The sequence below is a fragment of the Vigna unguiculata genome, chromosome 6, assembly GCF_004118075.2.
Source record: "Vigna unguiculata cultivar IT97K-499-35 chromosome 6, ASM411807v1, whole genome shotgun sequence".
Classification (NCBI taxonomy): domain Eukaryota; kingdom Viridiplantae; phylum Streptophyta; class Magnoliopsida; order Fabales; family Fabaceae; genus Vigna; species Vigna unguiculata.
This window is the reverse complement of record NC_040284.1, coordinates 24,019,949-24,036,589: the sequence shown is the minus strand read 5'-3', so window position 1 is coordinate 24,036,589 and position 16,641 is coordinate 24,019,949. Positions and strand designations below refer to the sequence as shown.

At 31.7% G+C, this 16,641-nt stretch overlaps 2 protein-coding genes across 4 annotated transcripts; one reads left to right on the top strand and one right to left on the bottom strand.

The window, feature by feature from the left end:
• Window positions 1-1,593: 1,593 nt before the first annotated feature.
• Window positions 1,594-3,479, top strand: LOC114188685 (protein IQ-DOMAIN 14-like). Its single transcript, XM_028077281.1, has 3 exons — window positions 1,594-2,257; window positions 2,341-2,580; window positions 2,726-3,479. Exons 1-3 carry the CDS (start codon window positions 1,904-1,906, stop codon window positions 3,263-3,265), a joined length of 1,134 nt encoding a protein of 377 aa, XP_027933082.1. The 5' UTR covers window positions 1,594-1,903; the 3' UTR covers window positions 3,266-3,479.
• A 97-nt stretch (window positions 3,480-3,576) lies between these two features.
• Window positions 3,577-9,973, bottom strand: LOC114188684 (serine/threonine-protein kinase Nek2-like). Of its 3 annotated transcripts, XM_028077279.1 has the most exons (16): window positions 9,662-9,973; window positions 9,474-9,566; window positions 8,933-9,047; window positions 8,777-8,843; window positions 8,398-8,463; window positions 7,914-7,960; window positions 7,748-7,793; window positions 7,525-7,605; window positions 7,385-7,427; window positions 7,250-7,299; window positions 7,086-7,167; window positions 6,962-7,011; window positions 6,314-6,387; window positions 6,014-6,065; window positions 4,614-5,060; window positions 3,577-4,428 (listed from the first exon to the last, which is right to left on the bottom strand). In XM_028077279.1, exons 3-16 carry the CDS (start codon window positions 9,016-9,018, stop codon window positions 3,754-3,756), a joined length of 1,866 nt encoding a protein of 621 aa, XP_027933080.1. In that variant the 5' UTR covers window positions 9,019-9,047; window positions 9,474-9,566; window positions 9,662-9,973; the 3' UTR covers window positions 3,577-3,753. The 3 variants fall into 3 exon arrangements, with proteins under 3 accessions (XP_027933080.1, XP_027933081.1, XP_027933078.1); XM_028077280.1 differs by lacking the exon at window positions 9,474-9,566 and having other exon boundaries at window positions 8,933-9,070; XM_028077277.1 differs by lacking the exon at window positions 9,474-9,566.
• Window positions 9,974-16,641: the final 6,668 nt, after the last annotated feature.

The window sequence follows — 16,641 nt, the reverse complement described above, 5'->3', positions numbered from 1 at the left end:
AAAAATAATTACTACAAATCGCATTATAAAGGATATTAAAATCGGATTAACATTCTCACATATACTGGAAATAATAATTTAATACAAAGAACAAGGACACTTAATTGAGAACACATTTAAATAATATAATAACAAATATTAAATTTTGAAATAAAATAAAATAAATATAAATAAAATCTTATCATTTTAAGTTATTAAGTGGATTTTTTTTCTTCAAAATATTACCATTCTAAATACTTACCATTACTAGATGTGATAGGAATGAAGTGGAGATGAACCTAATATTTCTAGTTTATTCCCTGTTTGGATTGCCGGACCCAAGGTTGACTTAATGGCTTATTCGGCGCAAATTGGACCTAAAATTGCTGTGAGAGAACATAATATATATTACATAATTTTTCATACGAGAGAGGACTTCAAGACGTTGTAAATAATATATCTATTAAGTTACATTTTATTAGTTTGAACAAAACCTTTGATGTAATTATAAGACGGAAATTCATCACAATATTCAAACAATAGCATAATGAAAATTAAGCGCAAGACTCTATTTTAGTATTGTAATTTATTCGTAAAAGACATCTCAGAAATTTGGAAGAAGAAAGTGTACTTAAATTGATTTTGATCTTAATTCTTAAATTATGAGCGTATTATTGAAAAGGACATTCACAGGTTGAATGTTGAACTGGATGGCAAATATATATAAAAACACATTTATGTGATTTATGTATTATTTGTTATTATTGATATGCATCAGATCGATAAACATGATGCAGAGAAACGATAAAAATAAAATAGCATACTAATTACTAAATGACTGTATTTAACTAAATATTAAGTCTATTTCTTATAGTGGGTTGAGGTGAAAGGCCATAAAAATCTTCTAACTATGGAGTAGCTAACGCTGCGTATTATTGACTATATCACAGCCCAACCCCAAAGAATACAACAGCATAGAGACAAATTCCAAGTCAACACATATAATAAAGTAAGTTATGTTGATTTTTTTTTCTTTATCTTCGACGCTAACTTCTGATGTTGATGAGTTGCAGTAAACATTTAGAGACCATGGTTTATCACTTTTGTTTATTTTCCAGTACTTGATCATTAATAATATAAACCTCAATAATAGGATTGTAACAATTTGGTAACATAATCACACCTGTAATAAATTGGGCATTGGGATAATAGTTTTTTTTTTTGTCATTAACAGATTTGAATTTCCATGATTATATATAAAAACTTAGATTGAATGCTCTAATTAAATAGATTTGAGCGAAACAATCTTATATATCCATGGATAGATATATGGTATTCCAAATTGTTCAGTAATTTTTCCTTGAATAGAGATTGATAGAATAAAGAATTACTATCATTCATGGCCCTTGAATCCCTGATTAAACCTCAAAGAAGCTTTAAAATGTTATAAAACCGTGACTTTTCTACCTTCTTATTTCTATAGAGAGACACTGCATTGATTATTGGAATAAAAAAAAGAGAGAAAACCCTTTGATTTTTACAGCATGGTCCCCTAAATATTACTGAAGTCAGAAAAATTTACAGCTCTTGACGATCAAGCTGAGGCAATGTTGAAGTGGAATGCTCCACGAGTGTGGCAAGTGCCAAGTGGCTTTAACAGAGAAAGCTTTGCAGGCCAAAGGCCGCAATGAATATAGTTAAATAGCAGCACAAACGCCCAGAAAGAGTTACAGTGAGCAATTAGTACAGTTGAAGAATGCAGTGTATATATATAATGGATGTGTAGTGTATGTAACAAGATTAAAACTAACACATGAACTAGAAGACAAGACCCCTTATGTGTATGTACTGATTATGTGGTGTTTCAGGCAATAGGAAGCTTTGTGGCTTCTTCATTTGGCAGGTGAGAAACAGAAAACAAGAAATGGGAAAAGCCAGCAAATGGATCAGGAACTTTCTTCTGGGGAAAAAAGATGAGAAAATCAAGAAGATCGATGCATCTGAGGATAGTAAGAGTTCCAACACGGGAAGTTTGATTGTGAGTCCAAAAGTGAAGCGCAGATGGAGCTTTGGAAAACTAACAGGTGGAAGAATAACGAGCAAGATAGTAGGGCATAAATTTTCCAGGTCTTTTGACTCAGGTGAGTCTGCAAAACTGCAAATACAAGCCTTGTTGGAAACAAAGGCTTCGAGGCGTCTTCCAACACCACTGCCAAGAAGTTATAAAGATAAAAACAAAGCTGCTACAAAGATTCAGGCCGGTTTTCGCTCATATTTGGTATGAATTTCTTGTAAAATATTTTATGGCTACTACATCTAGCTATTTGGTAGTTTTTCCTATATCTTCGTGTAAATTTTCAGGCAAAGAGAGCATTGCATGCTTTAAGGGGATTAGTAAAGTTACAAGCACTAGTGAGGGGTCACCTTGTGAGGAAACAAACAACTGCTACACTGCGTGGAATGCATGCGCTGATGGCGATACAAGTTAGAGCGCGAATTCACCGAATTCAAATGGCAGATGAAGTAAACCTCCTTGGAAAACAGCCTCCACAACATAGAGAAGTTGCACACTTCAGAGACCTAGCAACAGAAGAAAATAAAGTAAGATTCAGACTCTGCAAAAGACCTCGATTTTATCATCTGATGTTTAAAAAATCATCGTAATGATGTTTTTGGCTAATATTCAGTTACCTGTTCTGTTATGCTGCAATCCAGATAATATCAATAATATGACTATTATTTGTAGGATTCAAAGGATATGAGTGTGGAAGAAATGTTGGAGGCTTTGAAAAGCAGAAGTGGCCCTCTAGATGGTTCATATGTTAAGGCCAGAGAACGTGATTCCATGACATTCTATTCCAAGCATGTGCCGGTTGTTTCCAAACGAAAACATCAATACAAGAATACTCAAATCGTAGAACCAAACAGCCCAGAGAACTTCCGGGTCATGTCTGGATTTAACACAACGGCAATGGCCGCCTTATCAACTTCTCAGCGTCACTCGGTGCCTCACCGCCAATCACTGTCACCAAATTACATGAACAAGACAGAATCTTCAAGGGCCAAAGCAAGGTCGCAGAGTGAACCAAGACAGCGACCCAAAAGGGGAATGAGGAACAAAGGGAAGTCTGTGGAATCTCCATTGAATGGTCCAAGACAAAATCTGTTCTCAAACTCATTACGTTTCGATCATGGAAGCTTGGATCTTTGGTCTAGCAATCTTCGTGGGGACAGCAAGCGCGATTCCTTTGGCAGCAGCTCGGTCACTACTGATTCCTATTATTGAATTCTCCTGCTTTGTGACAATACTATAAAATGTGTTTTAGTTTGGGCAACGCAATTTCATCACCCATCTACCTGTACTTCGCAAGAAAAGCGGTGGTATGTGCTAGGATGCCAGTACAATAACCAAATCATTTATGAAAGGGAAAACGTAGATATAACAAGTGCTTTTGATCCCTAATTTGTGTTAACTTTTACATACGAACAATTATTTTATGGGTTGTGAAAGACAAATAGGAAGTGAAATAAAAGTTTAGAAAATGTTTCTAGATATTTATCATTTTAGGTAATTACTCAGATCGATTATGTTACCAATTCGTGAAAAGAACTATGGTCATTCATCAGATTGAAAGTGAGTTACATCATTTGCTCAGTAAGTGAAAAGAAAGTGGGTAAATGAAAAAACGTTGTTACCTATAAAAAAAATTGCTATCTAAATTGTGAAATGAAACACATGACTCTACAAGCATGACTATGAGATATTACAGCAGTTTAAGTGGATTGTTCTCGGCTGAAAGTGTTCTCCTTGAAACTCTTGCTCAACCAAATAGCAGTTTCCCTTGGGGAAGCTTTCCCTGGCCCAAACGGTTTTAATAAAACCCCGAGTTCTCCATACCTTTCCTGCTGCAGTAATCTGGCACTAAATTCAAGCAGACCTTCTAATGCCTCCGCCCTTTGTTGGAATGATGAAGTATCAAACTGCCGGCAGTGCAAGTCTGAAGAGTTGTGGCTTGATGCTCCAGCTGTTGCATTTTGATCAGATGACCCACTTTTATCCTCATTGTTTTTCTTGAGCATGCTGCGCTTGATTCCCTGCCAAGCATCCGTACATCCTGGCTTAACATAGGATGTGTCACATACCTTGATTGTGCACTTGTCTATCAATGTTGAATCATTGCCACAAGGAGGAGAACCTGAGGAACCCTGTACCGAGTTTGGGGAACATCTATTGATGGGAAACAATTGGTCTTCATATGATGCTAATGGGAATTCTGCTATCCTATCAATCCGGGGAGAGTTAACTGAAATATTGGGTGAGGTTACATTGCAAAGTAAACCAGTACTGGACCTGCGGGGAGGCAGCTGAATGGCACAACTTTGTGGGAACGGCAATGATGCTCTGCGAGTTGTATGGACAGGTTGTTTCATATTGTGTGAAACGGGAAGCTACAACCATGGACTTCAGAAAGTCAGGAAAAAAAAATTCTAAATTGAATAATACAATACCATTACACATGCAAGAGTAGTTCCTTGTAAAACAGAGATCACGCAACTGAGATCACATGCTTAAGTTTGTTCATGATATACCATAAGGCAAACATTAAAAATTGATTGACTCTGGCTTGCCTTACCGTCTTATGATTCTTTGAGGATACCATTGATTTCTTCGGGGTGGCAGAAGCTTTTGATGTAGTTAGCGTAGGAATCCTGGCATTACTAGAAGTTCTCGAAACAGCTGACTTATGCTGTGACTTCAAATCGTGATTGTCTCCAATAGAAAGTTTAGCAAATCTTTGATTTAAATTATCAGGAGTACAGTCTATCTCTAGCGTAGAGCATAGAGAATCTACCTCCGCTCCTGATACACTGGGATTTAAAGTCCTATCATTACTAATAGAATGCCACTTATACCCAGAGACAGAAACATGATCATCTTCTGACTTCAAAAATCTAGCTTTCTTCATGTAGTTGGATTCTGACCAAATACCTGGCAAAGTACTTCGCCTTGGGCTATTGATTTTGAGATGGACCTTACGAACATAAGGTTGAAGATGTTGGTTCCCGAGTAGTTCTGCAGCCTGTATCCAAAAGTACATGAAGGAAAATAAGCAAGAAAGCATGGTTACAGAACTCCACTTCACACAACCAATGTCACTTCACAATCAATCTTCGCACTAAACACATAGCATTGTTTTAAAAGCCAGATCAGTCATTGACTTGACAAAGGTGCTACGTGATTCACACTTCACCAGTCTCCTCTAGTTAAAGCATAGTTATGTATATATTTTTACAATTATATAATAAGCAAACTAATACAATATAGAAAAACTAGTTTTTTTAATATTAGGAAAAACCAAGTTAGTAAACCAAATTTAAATAAAAAACAGTAATAACCGTATCTGTGCTGACCTCGTTTGAGACTAAATAATAACATCAATACGTCATTTGTCACCCTTTATGTTGATAAAAACGTAATTTTATTTAAATAATAAATATTTTCACAAACATATTTAAAATATTTTTAAGATACGAAATAATAAATGTTCATTACTGGTTTTACATCAATATGACCAGTTCTATGACCATTTGACCTTTCAAGTTGAATGCACTGAACACCTGACAAGTATTTTCACAATTGACTCACTAAATCTATCCAAACAAATTAAATTTGATTCTGATAATGCAGAATCACATACTATGAAGTTTAGATTTCTGCAGACATATTTAAAATTTTACAAACGTGTAAGCACTTCCTTACTCATCAAGATGCACACGTAAGTAATAAGTTTATTATTGATTTAATAAAGAAACTAAAATTATTCTTTTGCACAATGCAAGTTATGTTAACATGAATGGAGAATAGGTAATAAATATTTAGTCATTATATAAACGAAAATTATCATTGAAGTTTGAATGTGGAACCCATCATCAGCCCAACCTATCTCCAACATGATACACGGCACTAAAGCTGCACCATTAAATTGCATAGAATTATTCCATTGTCAGAGGATAACTCTTATATTATACGTACACTAGGTCTAAGCTCTGGATTTTTCCGCAGCATGCTTTTGACAAGACCACGACTGCCAAAAGTGAAATAAAAAAATTGTTAGAACAATCGTACAGTTCATAATATAACTGATTAATTGCAATAAATTTACAAGTAACCTCACTTTCGGTGAGCTTTGACTTGCCTAAAGCTGTTAGTTACGGCAATTTTTGGCATTAGGTCAATAAAAGTTCCACATTTAACAGCATTAAGACATGGCAGAGCAATTTAAGAACTAAAAGTAGAGGCCATAGCAACTAAATGACAAGAACAAAGACTTACAATGCACCAGAATATTTTGTTGGCAATGGAGCCACTATGGACTTATTAATTTTGTTAATCAGGGCCTGTATATCCTGTTTGAAACAATTGAAAGACAATTATATATATATATATATTTTTAAAATACAACAATATTTTCCAAAATTATATAAAATCAGTAAATGCAAGTAGTTTTCAAGCTTTTGGAGAGATATATGTAATTATGGATAGCCATGCAGCTGATAACCAATTAAGAAAGTCATGACAAAATAGAAAGAGGATTTGGCTGCCTAAAGAGGAAAGCATATTTTAGAGAATAAAATGCAGAGGTATAACCATTGATCGAAAAATTAATAGAGTACATTTTAACAACTCAATAGTTATAATGTGTATGTATACATGCACATGCATAACAAAACTAATTGTTTATTTAAGTCATCCGTTATAACTCCACAATTTTTCCTATATTTTAGGGTGCACAGCACGCCTCACTTTAAGGGATTCAAATTCAATTCAATATCAATCAAATTGATATTCAGACATTGGCATCTTATTATAACAAACAGAAAATTGGTAATATTACACGAAAAAATATAAAATATTAAATATGTTCTAAGAGAACGTACAAAAAGAAAGAAAAAAAAAGTGTGATCGTAGAAGAAAACTTACAAATGCTTTGAATGCAGGCTTAAGCGAGGTCATTTCATATATACAACATCCTGAATAACCGAATTCAGAGATCATGAATACACAATGAACGAGATAATAAAAAAACTTATCAAATAGTACTTACCAAGGGACCAAATATCTGATTTAGAGCCATAAGGTATATCAGCAAGGAGTTCAGGACACATATAGCTTGGAGTTCCGACGACCTAAATTACAAGACAGTACTTATGATGACCATACAAAAGTTGCAAGGAAGGCTAACTCATTCTTAGATTAAACATTTCTTACAGAGGAAGTTAGATCATCGGAAGTCAACATTTTGGCAAGTCCAAAATCACCTGATTCATCATTGACCATCTGTAAGCAAACTGTAAACCATATATGCAATTATGCTTTATTTAAAGGATCAATAGAATAACTTACCAAGGCGTATGTCACGATCTTTTGTCAAAAATATATTTGAACACTGACAGAAATACATAATTCTCATTAATATATTCCTTAATGGAATTTACATGGAAATTGGAATGTTCTCACTAAGCAAAGAAGATTCTTTAGCTAACCTTGACATCACGATGAAGAATATGGTTCGCATGCAAGTAATCAAGCGCCATAAGAAGTTGAACAAGCCATTTACATAGTTTCTGCAAATAGAAGACCGTTTTAGGTTCTAATTGTCCAAATATAAATACTATCTTGTTTATTCAAAGATGAATATTCATGTCTAAAGGAAAAGACACATAAAAATTCATAATTTCTGCAAGGAAAGAAAAAACCAGACATAACCTCCTCAGGGAACATAACACCACTAGCTTTCTTTATAGCTTCCGCCCTGTGTTTCATCAATGGTATATTAAAACAATATTAACAACCCAATGTATTAAATAATAACCAAGGGAAAGAAAACATAACCATAACTTGTAAGCTAGTAAAAATGAGAAAAGAAACTTACATGTCTCCACCCTCACAATAACCAATAATAATGCATACATAGCAACCCTGAGGAGGAAGTTAGATTACTAAGTCATCCATGAACAATTAACAATAAAGACAAACAGTAATAATAAAAGAAAATAGATGAAGTGATTATCCAAACAAGAGAATAAACTTAAATCTTAACTATAGCATAGCTATGTAACCTAGTATTTTAGCCAACATTACTGTATTTCATTGAAGATGCAAACTAACCCGTCATTGGTGACACCAATAAATTATCAAGGCAAATGAAACAAAATGAAATAACATATAATTGTCAGCACAACACCAAGTCCACGAGATAAAACTACAAATACTTTATAATGCAAATGTCGAGAGACTTAATTGCGATCATCCAATAGAAGCTTGATAGGTAAAGCATCTAACAGAATCCATTCTTATATTAACATGATGAAATCAAATCAGGAGGTGAAGAGAAGTTCCATTCAAGAACCACATACCTTTTCTACCCATGAATCTTTATACTCCACAATAAATGGGTTCCTTAATTTGGAGAGGAGCTCCATCTAAACAGAGAAAAAGAAGAAAAAAAAAATTAATAATATACTGAATCCTATTCACAATAATATACTGACTCATAGTCACATCAAATGTATGAAGATAATAGGTTGTTAAGTCTACAGCCATATTCATATAAAGGTTTGAAATTTCTTTCAACCTGACAGAAAATGAAATTCGCCGAAGCAGACACCCTGAAAAAAATCACAGCAGGAAGGCAAGAACGATGTAGTAGAACACAGGCACAGAAAGCGATATTACAGAAAACAGCACATGATGTTTAAGTTAATCCATTTTTCAAAATTCAATTTAAGAACAAACCTCCAGGTGAGCAGACCTACGAGAGCGTTCAGTTTGGCGGGCAAGGCGAATCTTCTTCAGCACATATCTACATAATTGTAAAGACAAACTTAAAATGCACAGATAAATAGATATAGATGCTTAAAAGGGAAAAATGCACATAAGTTCAATTCTCACTTTTTCTTCTCATGCTTATGCTTCACAAGAAGAGCAGAACCAAAAGCGCCTTTTCCAATTTGCTCAAGCACTTCATACTGCTCCATGTTATCAGTTAGCAACAGATTTTCCTCTCCTAGATACAAGCAAGTCCGATTCCTTAAGAAAATTTAAAAAGAAAAAAGGGCTAATAGTATAATACAAAACCACAAATCAAATTTCAAAGTCAATCACTGAAATCTAGCGCTACATCGGGAGGAATTTAACTAAAATGCCAAAGGAAGCTCCTTAACTTTCTCCCTTTCTCATTGTACATGCAACAAGGTTACAACATTGTAATACTGTGCACAATACCGTCAAGTAAGTACCGATTACTTTAACTTACGCATGAAGGTTAACCAGCATAGTAATTCTTAGCGAGAAACCTAGAGAAATAGAAACTGCAGAAGGATTAAGAAAAACGCTGAACCTCTTTTCACTCTTAATTTATTATTATTATTTTTATTTATTTTTTTTAAACAAATTACATTCACGAACTCCGCAGTGAAAAGCGGTTACAGACCAGGAATTTCTCGAAGAGGAGTCCAGAAATAACAAAATAGAAGTAAGCGCCGAAAACGCAAACGCGGAAAATGGAGAGAAATCCAAAAAATTACTGAAAAAATAAAAAAAATAAAAACTGAGAAAACGAAATGAAACATTTGAGGCAAAAATGAAAGGAAAAGAAGAAAAAGAAAAGGCAAAGTGCACCTGAAACGGGATAAGGAGAAGTTGAGAGAGGTCGATAGAAGGGATTCAAAAGGCAGAGGGAAGAGACGAATCTGAGAATGCGAAGTTCAACATTGGCAAAGGAAGTTCAAAACGACACCGTTGTTGGAGCTGCAGCAGAGGAAGCTGCAGAAGCTCTTTCGTCATCGTGGTTGGTTTGGAAGAAAGAAAACGACGTTTTACATTGCAAATTATGAAAGCTGGTTAATTCAATGAAGGTTTAAGCTCATGATTATGAGAGGAAGCGAAAATGATAGAAGAGTCAACATTCGGGTGATTAATTAATAATTAACAATTCATCATTAATACAACTTCAGATCTCTCCAACACTAGTAATTAAAGCTCGTTCGTGAAAGCAACAAACCACTTAAAACCTCAGTCAACACCTTTTACTGGTTAATAAATTTTTAAAAGTGATTTAAGTTCTAATCAAGGAATTACATGTGAAGAATTTTAGTTGAGATTATATAATTCTAAGCTGCTAAATACAGCTTAAAACCTTTTATCAAACTCATCTCAAATTGAAACCTTAGTCAACAACTTTTACTAGTTAATAAATCTTCAAACGTGATTTATGCTCTAATCAAGGATTTACAAGTTAAGAATTATTACTGAGATTATATGATTCCAAGCTACTAAAATTTAGAACAATATAATTTTCTTTTTCACATTTTAAAATTTCAATTTTATCCTTTAAAATATAATTATTTATTAATTTTTTTTAAATTAACAATTATTTTTATAATTTTTTATAAAAATATTTCTATTTTCTTTTTTTATTTGTCAGTTATTATTTTTTTAATTTTTAATATATATATATATATATATATATATATGCATGATAACAAAGTCATTTGACTATTTTTTTTATATAATCTGGTCAGATTTATTTTTCATAATTTTAATATTTATAAAAAGCGACTTTTTTTATTTATGGTAATTTTATGTAAATAAGACTTAATTAAGTTTTAAATTTATTATAAATATATGTGTTTTTAATTGAGCCTATATTAGTTTTTTTATGGACTACTTTTTTTTCAATTAAGTATCTGTAGTTTAATTTTAATGGATGATATAACTATTATTCTATTACTTTTGTTTCTTTTATGTAAGGTATTAGATATTAAAAATTGTAATATTTATCGATTAACATAAGATAATATTATAGTTAATGAAAAATATGATTGACTTTTATTATTATAATACTTTCTACATTAATTATATAATTTTATATATGAAAACAATAATATAAAATCGCGGACAAGATATAAAAAGTATGTCATTTCATTAATGAAAAAAATTAAACAGCACATATTGAATTGAAAATATAAAATTTTTCAAATATTCAATAACCATAAAAGATTTAATGTTAAAAAATATAAAAATTTAATGAAAAGTTAAACTTAATTAAATCTATAAATAGTTATGAATTTGAAATTGTAATAAATTCATAGAAAAAAAAGGCTAGTTAGGGAAAGATTCTTGTAATAAAGTAGGGAAAAAAAACAAATACACTAGAGGCTTAGGTGTTGTGGTGAGAGTATTAAATAATAAGGAACATTATAGGCTCTGTAGCTTTGATTAAGAAAATAAAAAGAAAGGTAAAGAAAAGCATAAGCAATTGAAGAGAATGAATATAATAATGAAGAAAATGTTGTACCAACTCATTACTTATTTGTTAACAACCTCTTCTTCTTCTCAATTACCCACCTTATCATCCGCCGCATAACTTCACGTCAATTTATTCTCACATTCAAAATTCAAATTATCATATCAGATGCACATTGTTTTCACTGCTTCTATTGGAGTTCTGGTATCACGGTTTTATTTGAAGGTCAAAATGTCAAGTTGAAAATTTAAACGCGAGAATAAATTTTACATTAAATAAAAATAAAAAGTTGAATATCTATAAAAAAAATATAAGTTTATCGTCTAGTTTTTAAGTTATAAATAAAGAAAATCACTTTATGTGATGTCTTATTTGATATTGTGTTTCTTTTTTTAGTTTAAGGTCTCTTCTTGTTTATTTTGGTTGTAGGTTGTTTTTTCTCTATCTTTTTCTATGATCTCGGTTTTGGTTTTCAATTTTTGGAGTGGTGTGTCTATAAATATATTTTGATATTCAAATTAATGTTTAATTATGAATTCATTCTTGAGAGGATAAATTAAATTTAGAAAAGTTTTGGCTGTGTTATTTTCTAAGAATTAAATATTCACAGAAAAACAAATGGACGAATTTATTGTGAACGGTGCTCTTTTCCATAGTCTTGTGAGCAAGAAGATAATAATAATTAAAAGTAATCTTATATTTTAATATATTAAGACAAATTATATTTGTAAAATTTTTTACAAATTTTATTCTTAAATTCACTCATTTCCACTTCCAACTTCCTTAAACACATAAATTTTATCCTCAAATTTATTTGGTTACTCTTCTTCAAATTCATATTCACAGAAAAATATACACTTAAATTTACTTTTAAGTATTCACTTATTTATATTATTTTTTAATGGAGTAGTGGACTTGTCATAATTCATACAAGTAAAGAAAGGTTAAGTAGGGCTTAATATGTTATGTGCTTAATTATAATTTAATTATGTTTCAACATTAATATTAAACTAAAATGGTTTTTTGTCATAAATTTTGTAGAAATCATTAAATGTGATCCCTCTCTTATTTCATTTTACTATTTAATTAAGTTTCAATATTTGTTAAAACAATTCGATCAGGTTATTCGTATTATCAAATTGCAGTATTTTTCTGTTTTTAATTTGTTTAATAAATAAACAAATAACAAATTTTTTTAAGTAATTTATACTGATGTAAAATACGTGTTTTAACAAAAATTAAAATTTAATTGAATAAAAAAAAGAAATCACATAAAATAATTTCAATAAAAAAAGACAAAAAAAATATTTTAACCTTGATATTAAGGTCATGGTAGACTACTTTGATTGTTCACATCTTATAAATCCATTTTATCAAATAAATGAAACTAAACTTCTAATTTAAAATTGAGAATGAGTTACTCACCTTACCAACATAATCTAATGCTTCCAACTTAATAGTATAATTTGTCACGATGAATCTATTTTCTAGAAGTATAATTCTATTAATTTATTTTAAGTCAATATCTTTAATAGGTGAATTGATTTATTTTATATGCTTAACTATAACTTGTTTATAGTTAATTTCTCAACATAAAATAAATGAACACATCACAAAAATGTTAAAGAGACACAAATCTAATCAGATGATAAAAATAAAAGAAAGTTAAAGGAAAGATGGAATAGATAACGAATCCATGCCATGTCTCATTGAAAAAAGTAATATATTAGCCATTAAATAAAATAATAATAATAATAAATAAATATATAATTTACAGCAAACAAAAGATAGTGGACACATTACCTACTTCAATAAATATAAATAATGATTATTTGTAATGCCTGTCTCATTCAGGCATTCCATCGAGTCAACATCTTTACTATAAGAATGCAACAAATAATTTGCTTCTCTTCAATTAATTTGCACATATATTTTACGAGATTTGAGGTGGAATAAAATAATATAAATGTTTTATATAGAACAAAATGGCCTCTACAACGATCGAGTCTCTAGCTTCTATAATTTCTGTCCTTTTCTATTATAATAGAATATTTATATTATCAAAAATTGCGAATCAAACTTTTTTTTTTCTGGAAAAGCAAATAAAAAATTATAAATAGTGTATACGAAATATGAACATAATTAAGAAAAGACTTAAAGGATGTTAAAAAATGCAACAGCTTTTTTTTTTTTTAAGGTTGAACCGAAACCGCGAGTTCAAGGAAAGAAGAAACATTTTGGAAGATTGTGAAACAAGATAAAACCAAATCTAAAGACGGTGAAGAACGATCTACGAAAATGTGTTTCCCATAATCGGATATGATAAATTATTTATTTATCTTATTTATTATTGTACGGTACGACCTATTACTTGTTAACAATTTGGTGTGAGAGACTATATGAGTTGTCGGAAAAGAGCATATTACTACATTTATGTATACCTGTACTTGTTTATGCAAATGTGTTAGCAAGAACAAACAATTAAAGTCGAGGACTCAACTAAACATTATAATTAAAGTAAGGTTTAAATATATTTTTGGTCCTATTTTTGTAGTGTTTGTTGCGGATGATCCTCATTTTGATAGAATGTTTAAAATGGTCATCATTTTTACCGAATGTTTAAAATGGTCCTCATTTTCGCAATTCGTGTTTTATTTGGTCCTTTTCGGTAACGCTGTTTAAATCATTAACATAACATTATACATGTGGCACGATTTGTATTAGGGTGTGTTACGTGTATTGTACTTGTACATGTATAGTAATTAGATATTTGGGGATAAATAAGTGAGCTATGATTTTGGTAAGGAATATTTGGACAGTGGGTGAGTTTTGGCAATCTTGTTCCTCCATTCTCAATTGGTGTTGTTGGCCTGCAATCCCATTATATAGGTATGTTATGGTCTCAATCTTCTTCCTTTACCTCTGGTTGTAATCGTTGGAGACAACCGTGTTGTATCACTTCGTGCACTGTTGGTGGTTCAACGAGAAATTGATTAACCCCGATTTGTAGCTGCAGAGAGATAGCAACTTTGAGGATGACAATAACTCCAAAGAATATTGGTAGAAAATTTTGGGTACAATCTGTTTTTATTTTTTGATAATAATAAATTAGTTTTAATTTTTGGTTTATTGATTTACAGAGTGGTGGTTCCAATAATGTGGGTTACAACTTTTTCAAATGGTGGGGTTGATGAAAAGGATGTCATCATCATGACACAAACGAGGGCAGATTAATGACTTGGAGAAGTCATTGAAGGTTGCTGAGAAGAGATTGCAATTAGTAATAGGGTTCACTTGTGTTGTTATTGTATTATTCGTCTGTTATTGTGTGTAATCTTTTAAAGTCCAATATGTTTTTTACTATTGTTAAATGAAGAAATGAATTAGTTTGATTATGTTGATATTAGTCCCAACATGTTCAAAATGACATCTTAATTTGAGCATTGAAGTAAGTGATATTGATCTAAGCTTGGGAAAAATTAAATTGATCTAAGTCTGGAAGAAGTTAAATTCATAACATTAATTCATCCTCATCAAAATGCACTACATCAATGATTGGTATGAAGTCCTCAACATTGACATTGATGAAATTCATTGCTACAATAGCATGACAGCAAGGGATAATAATCAGAAGTCATTTCCTACAGCTGCAATGTTGAGCATCCACATTCATTATGCTCCTAGCAGTCTTCCACATGAGTATCTTTTCTTTAACTTTTGGTCAGAGAATCTTTTTCTGAAATTTGCATACAGATGTCTCATGCAAAACCTGCGCTCAGCAGTGCATAATAGGTCCTGAATGACAAACATTAATCCCTGTGCAATGATAAGATTATTAGTACTTACAACATTAAACAAAAATTAATAAATTGAACATATATTAAACATACCTTTTGTTGGTCAGACATAAAGGTCATTGTCCCACACACGTCAATACCTCCAAGATCACCATTAAGCAATTCCAAGAACCATGTCCAAGTTTCTTTGTTTTCAACTTCCACAACAGCATACGCTAAGGGCAGTAACTGATCATTAGTATCTCTACCCACAACACTCAACAACTCACCTCCGTATTTTCCTTTTAAAAAATAGCCATCATGGAAGTAATTTAGAAACCATGCAGAACATCTCAACAATCGTTACGAAAATTCTAACCCACGAGCAAACACAACCCAGAAAACCCTAAACCCACTTACCTCGTTGATGATGATTAACTGGAAAATTGAAATGAAGAGCGCAACTGCAATCCAATGATGAAATGACAAGTATTAGCTGCTTCCTCTGCAAATCCGAGCTCAAGAAAGACGAAGATGAAGAAATTTCCCTAATTGCAAAATTTCCCCTAAATTGAAAAATTAACGTTAATTAGTCATATGTATAGTACACGTAACACACCCTAATACAAACCGTACCACCTGTACAATGTTCTGTTAATGATTTAAACGACGTTACAGAAAAAAGACCAAATAAAACACGAATTGTGAAAATGAGGACCATTTTAAACATTCGATAAAAATGAGAACCATTTTAAACATTCTGCCAAAATGAGGACCATCCGCAACAAATACTACGAAAATGAAGAACAAAAAGGTATTTAAGCCTTAAAGTAATAATCTTCTTTGCTCTCTTAATGAAGATTATTGGATGATTGGATTATAATTAGACCTGTCGAAAGGTAAGAGTGGACGAGAGTCACTATAAATAAATGGTTTAAGTAAGGTAATTATGATTTTTTTACCAACATTTATTACAACCTTAATTCAGACCAATGATTGATTTGAGTATTAGTACGTTGGAATACAAAAAAACTCATTATCAATTAAAAGTATTATCGTTTTGTCCTCGAGAATCACTTAACTAACAGTGAAATAAAATAAAAATAAAGAACACAACAATATAACATGCAAATCCCAAATCTGGAGAAAAACCATAACCATTGTCTAATGATAACTAGAGAATAACACTATCTGAAAATTTATACAACACATAGACTACTCTCTCATGCCCTTTAACCCCAAGTATACCCACACTATCTAACACAACAATTTAACCCAAATCTCATAACACCCTACTACAAGAGTAACAAAACAATCAAGTTCAAGCTTAAAGTGTTTTTAATTGGGCAAGAAACACCATGGACTTAGAGTTCGATATATGGTTACCAACACTCACTCCCTAGCTTACCCTATTTGATGTTAGGCTTGGGCTTCCCAAGAGGTATGTATTTTCATCAGTCAAACACTTTGTTCAAGTACACTCTGAAGAGTTCAAGAAAACCAATAGGACCAATAAGAAGTAAGGAATCAAAGGGTGATACTCTACTTTGTACAACATTATGGCTCCACTATAGGGT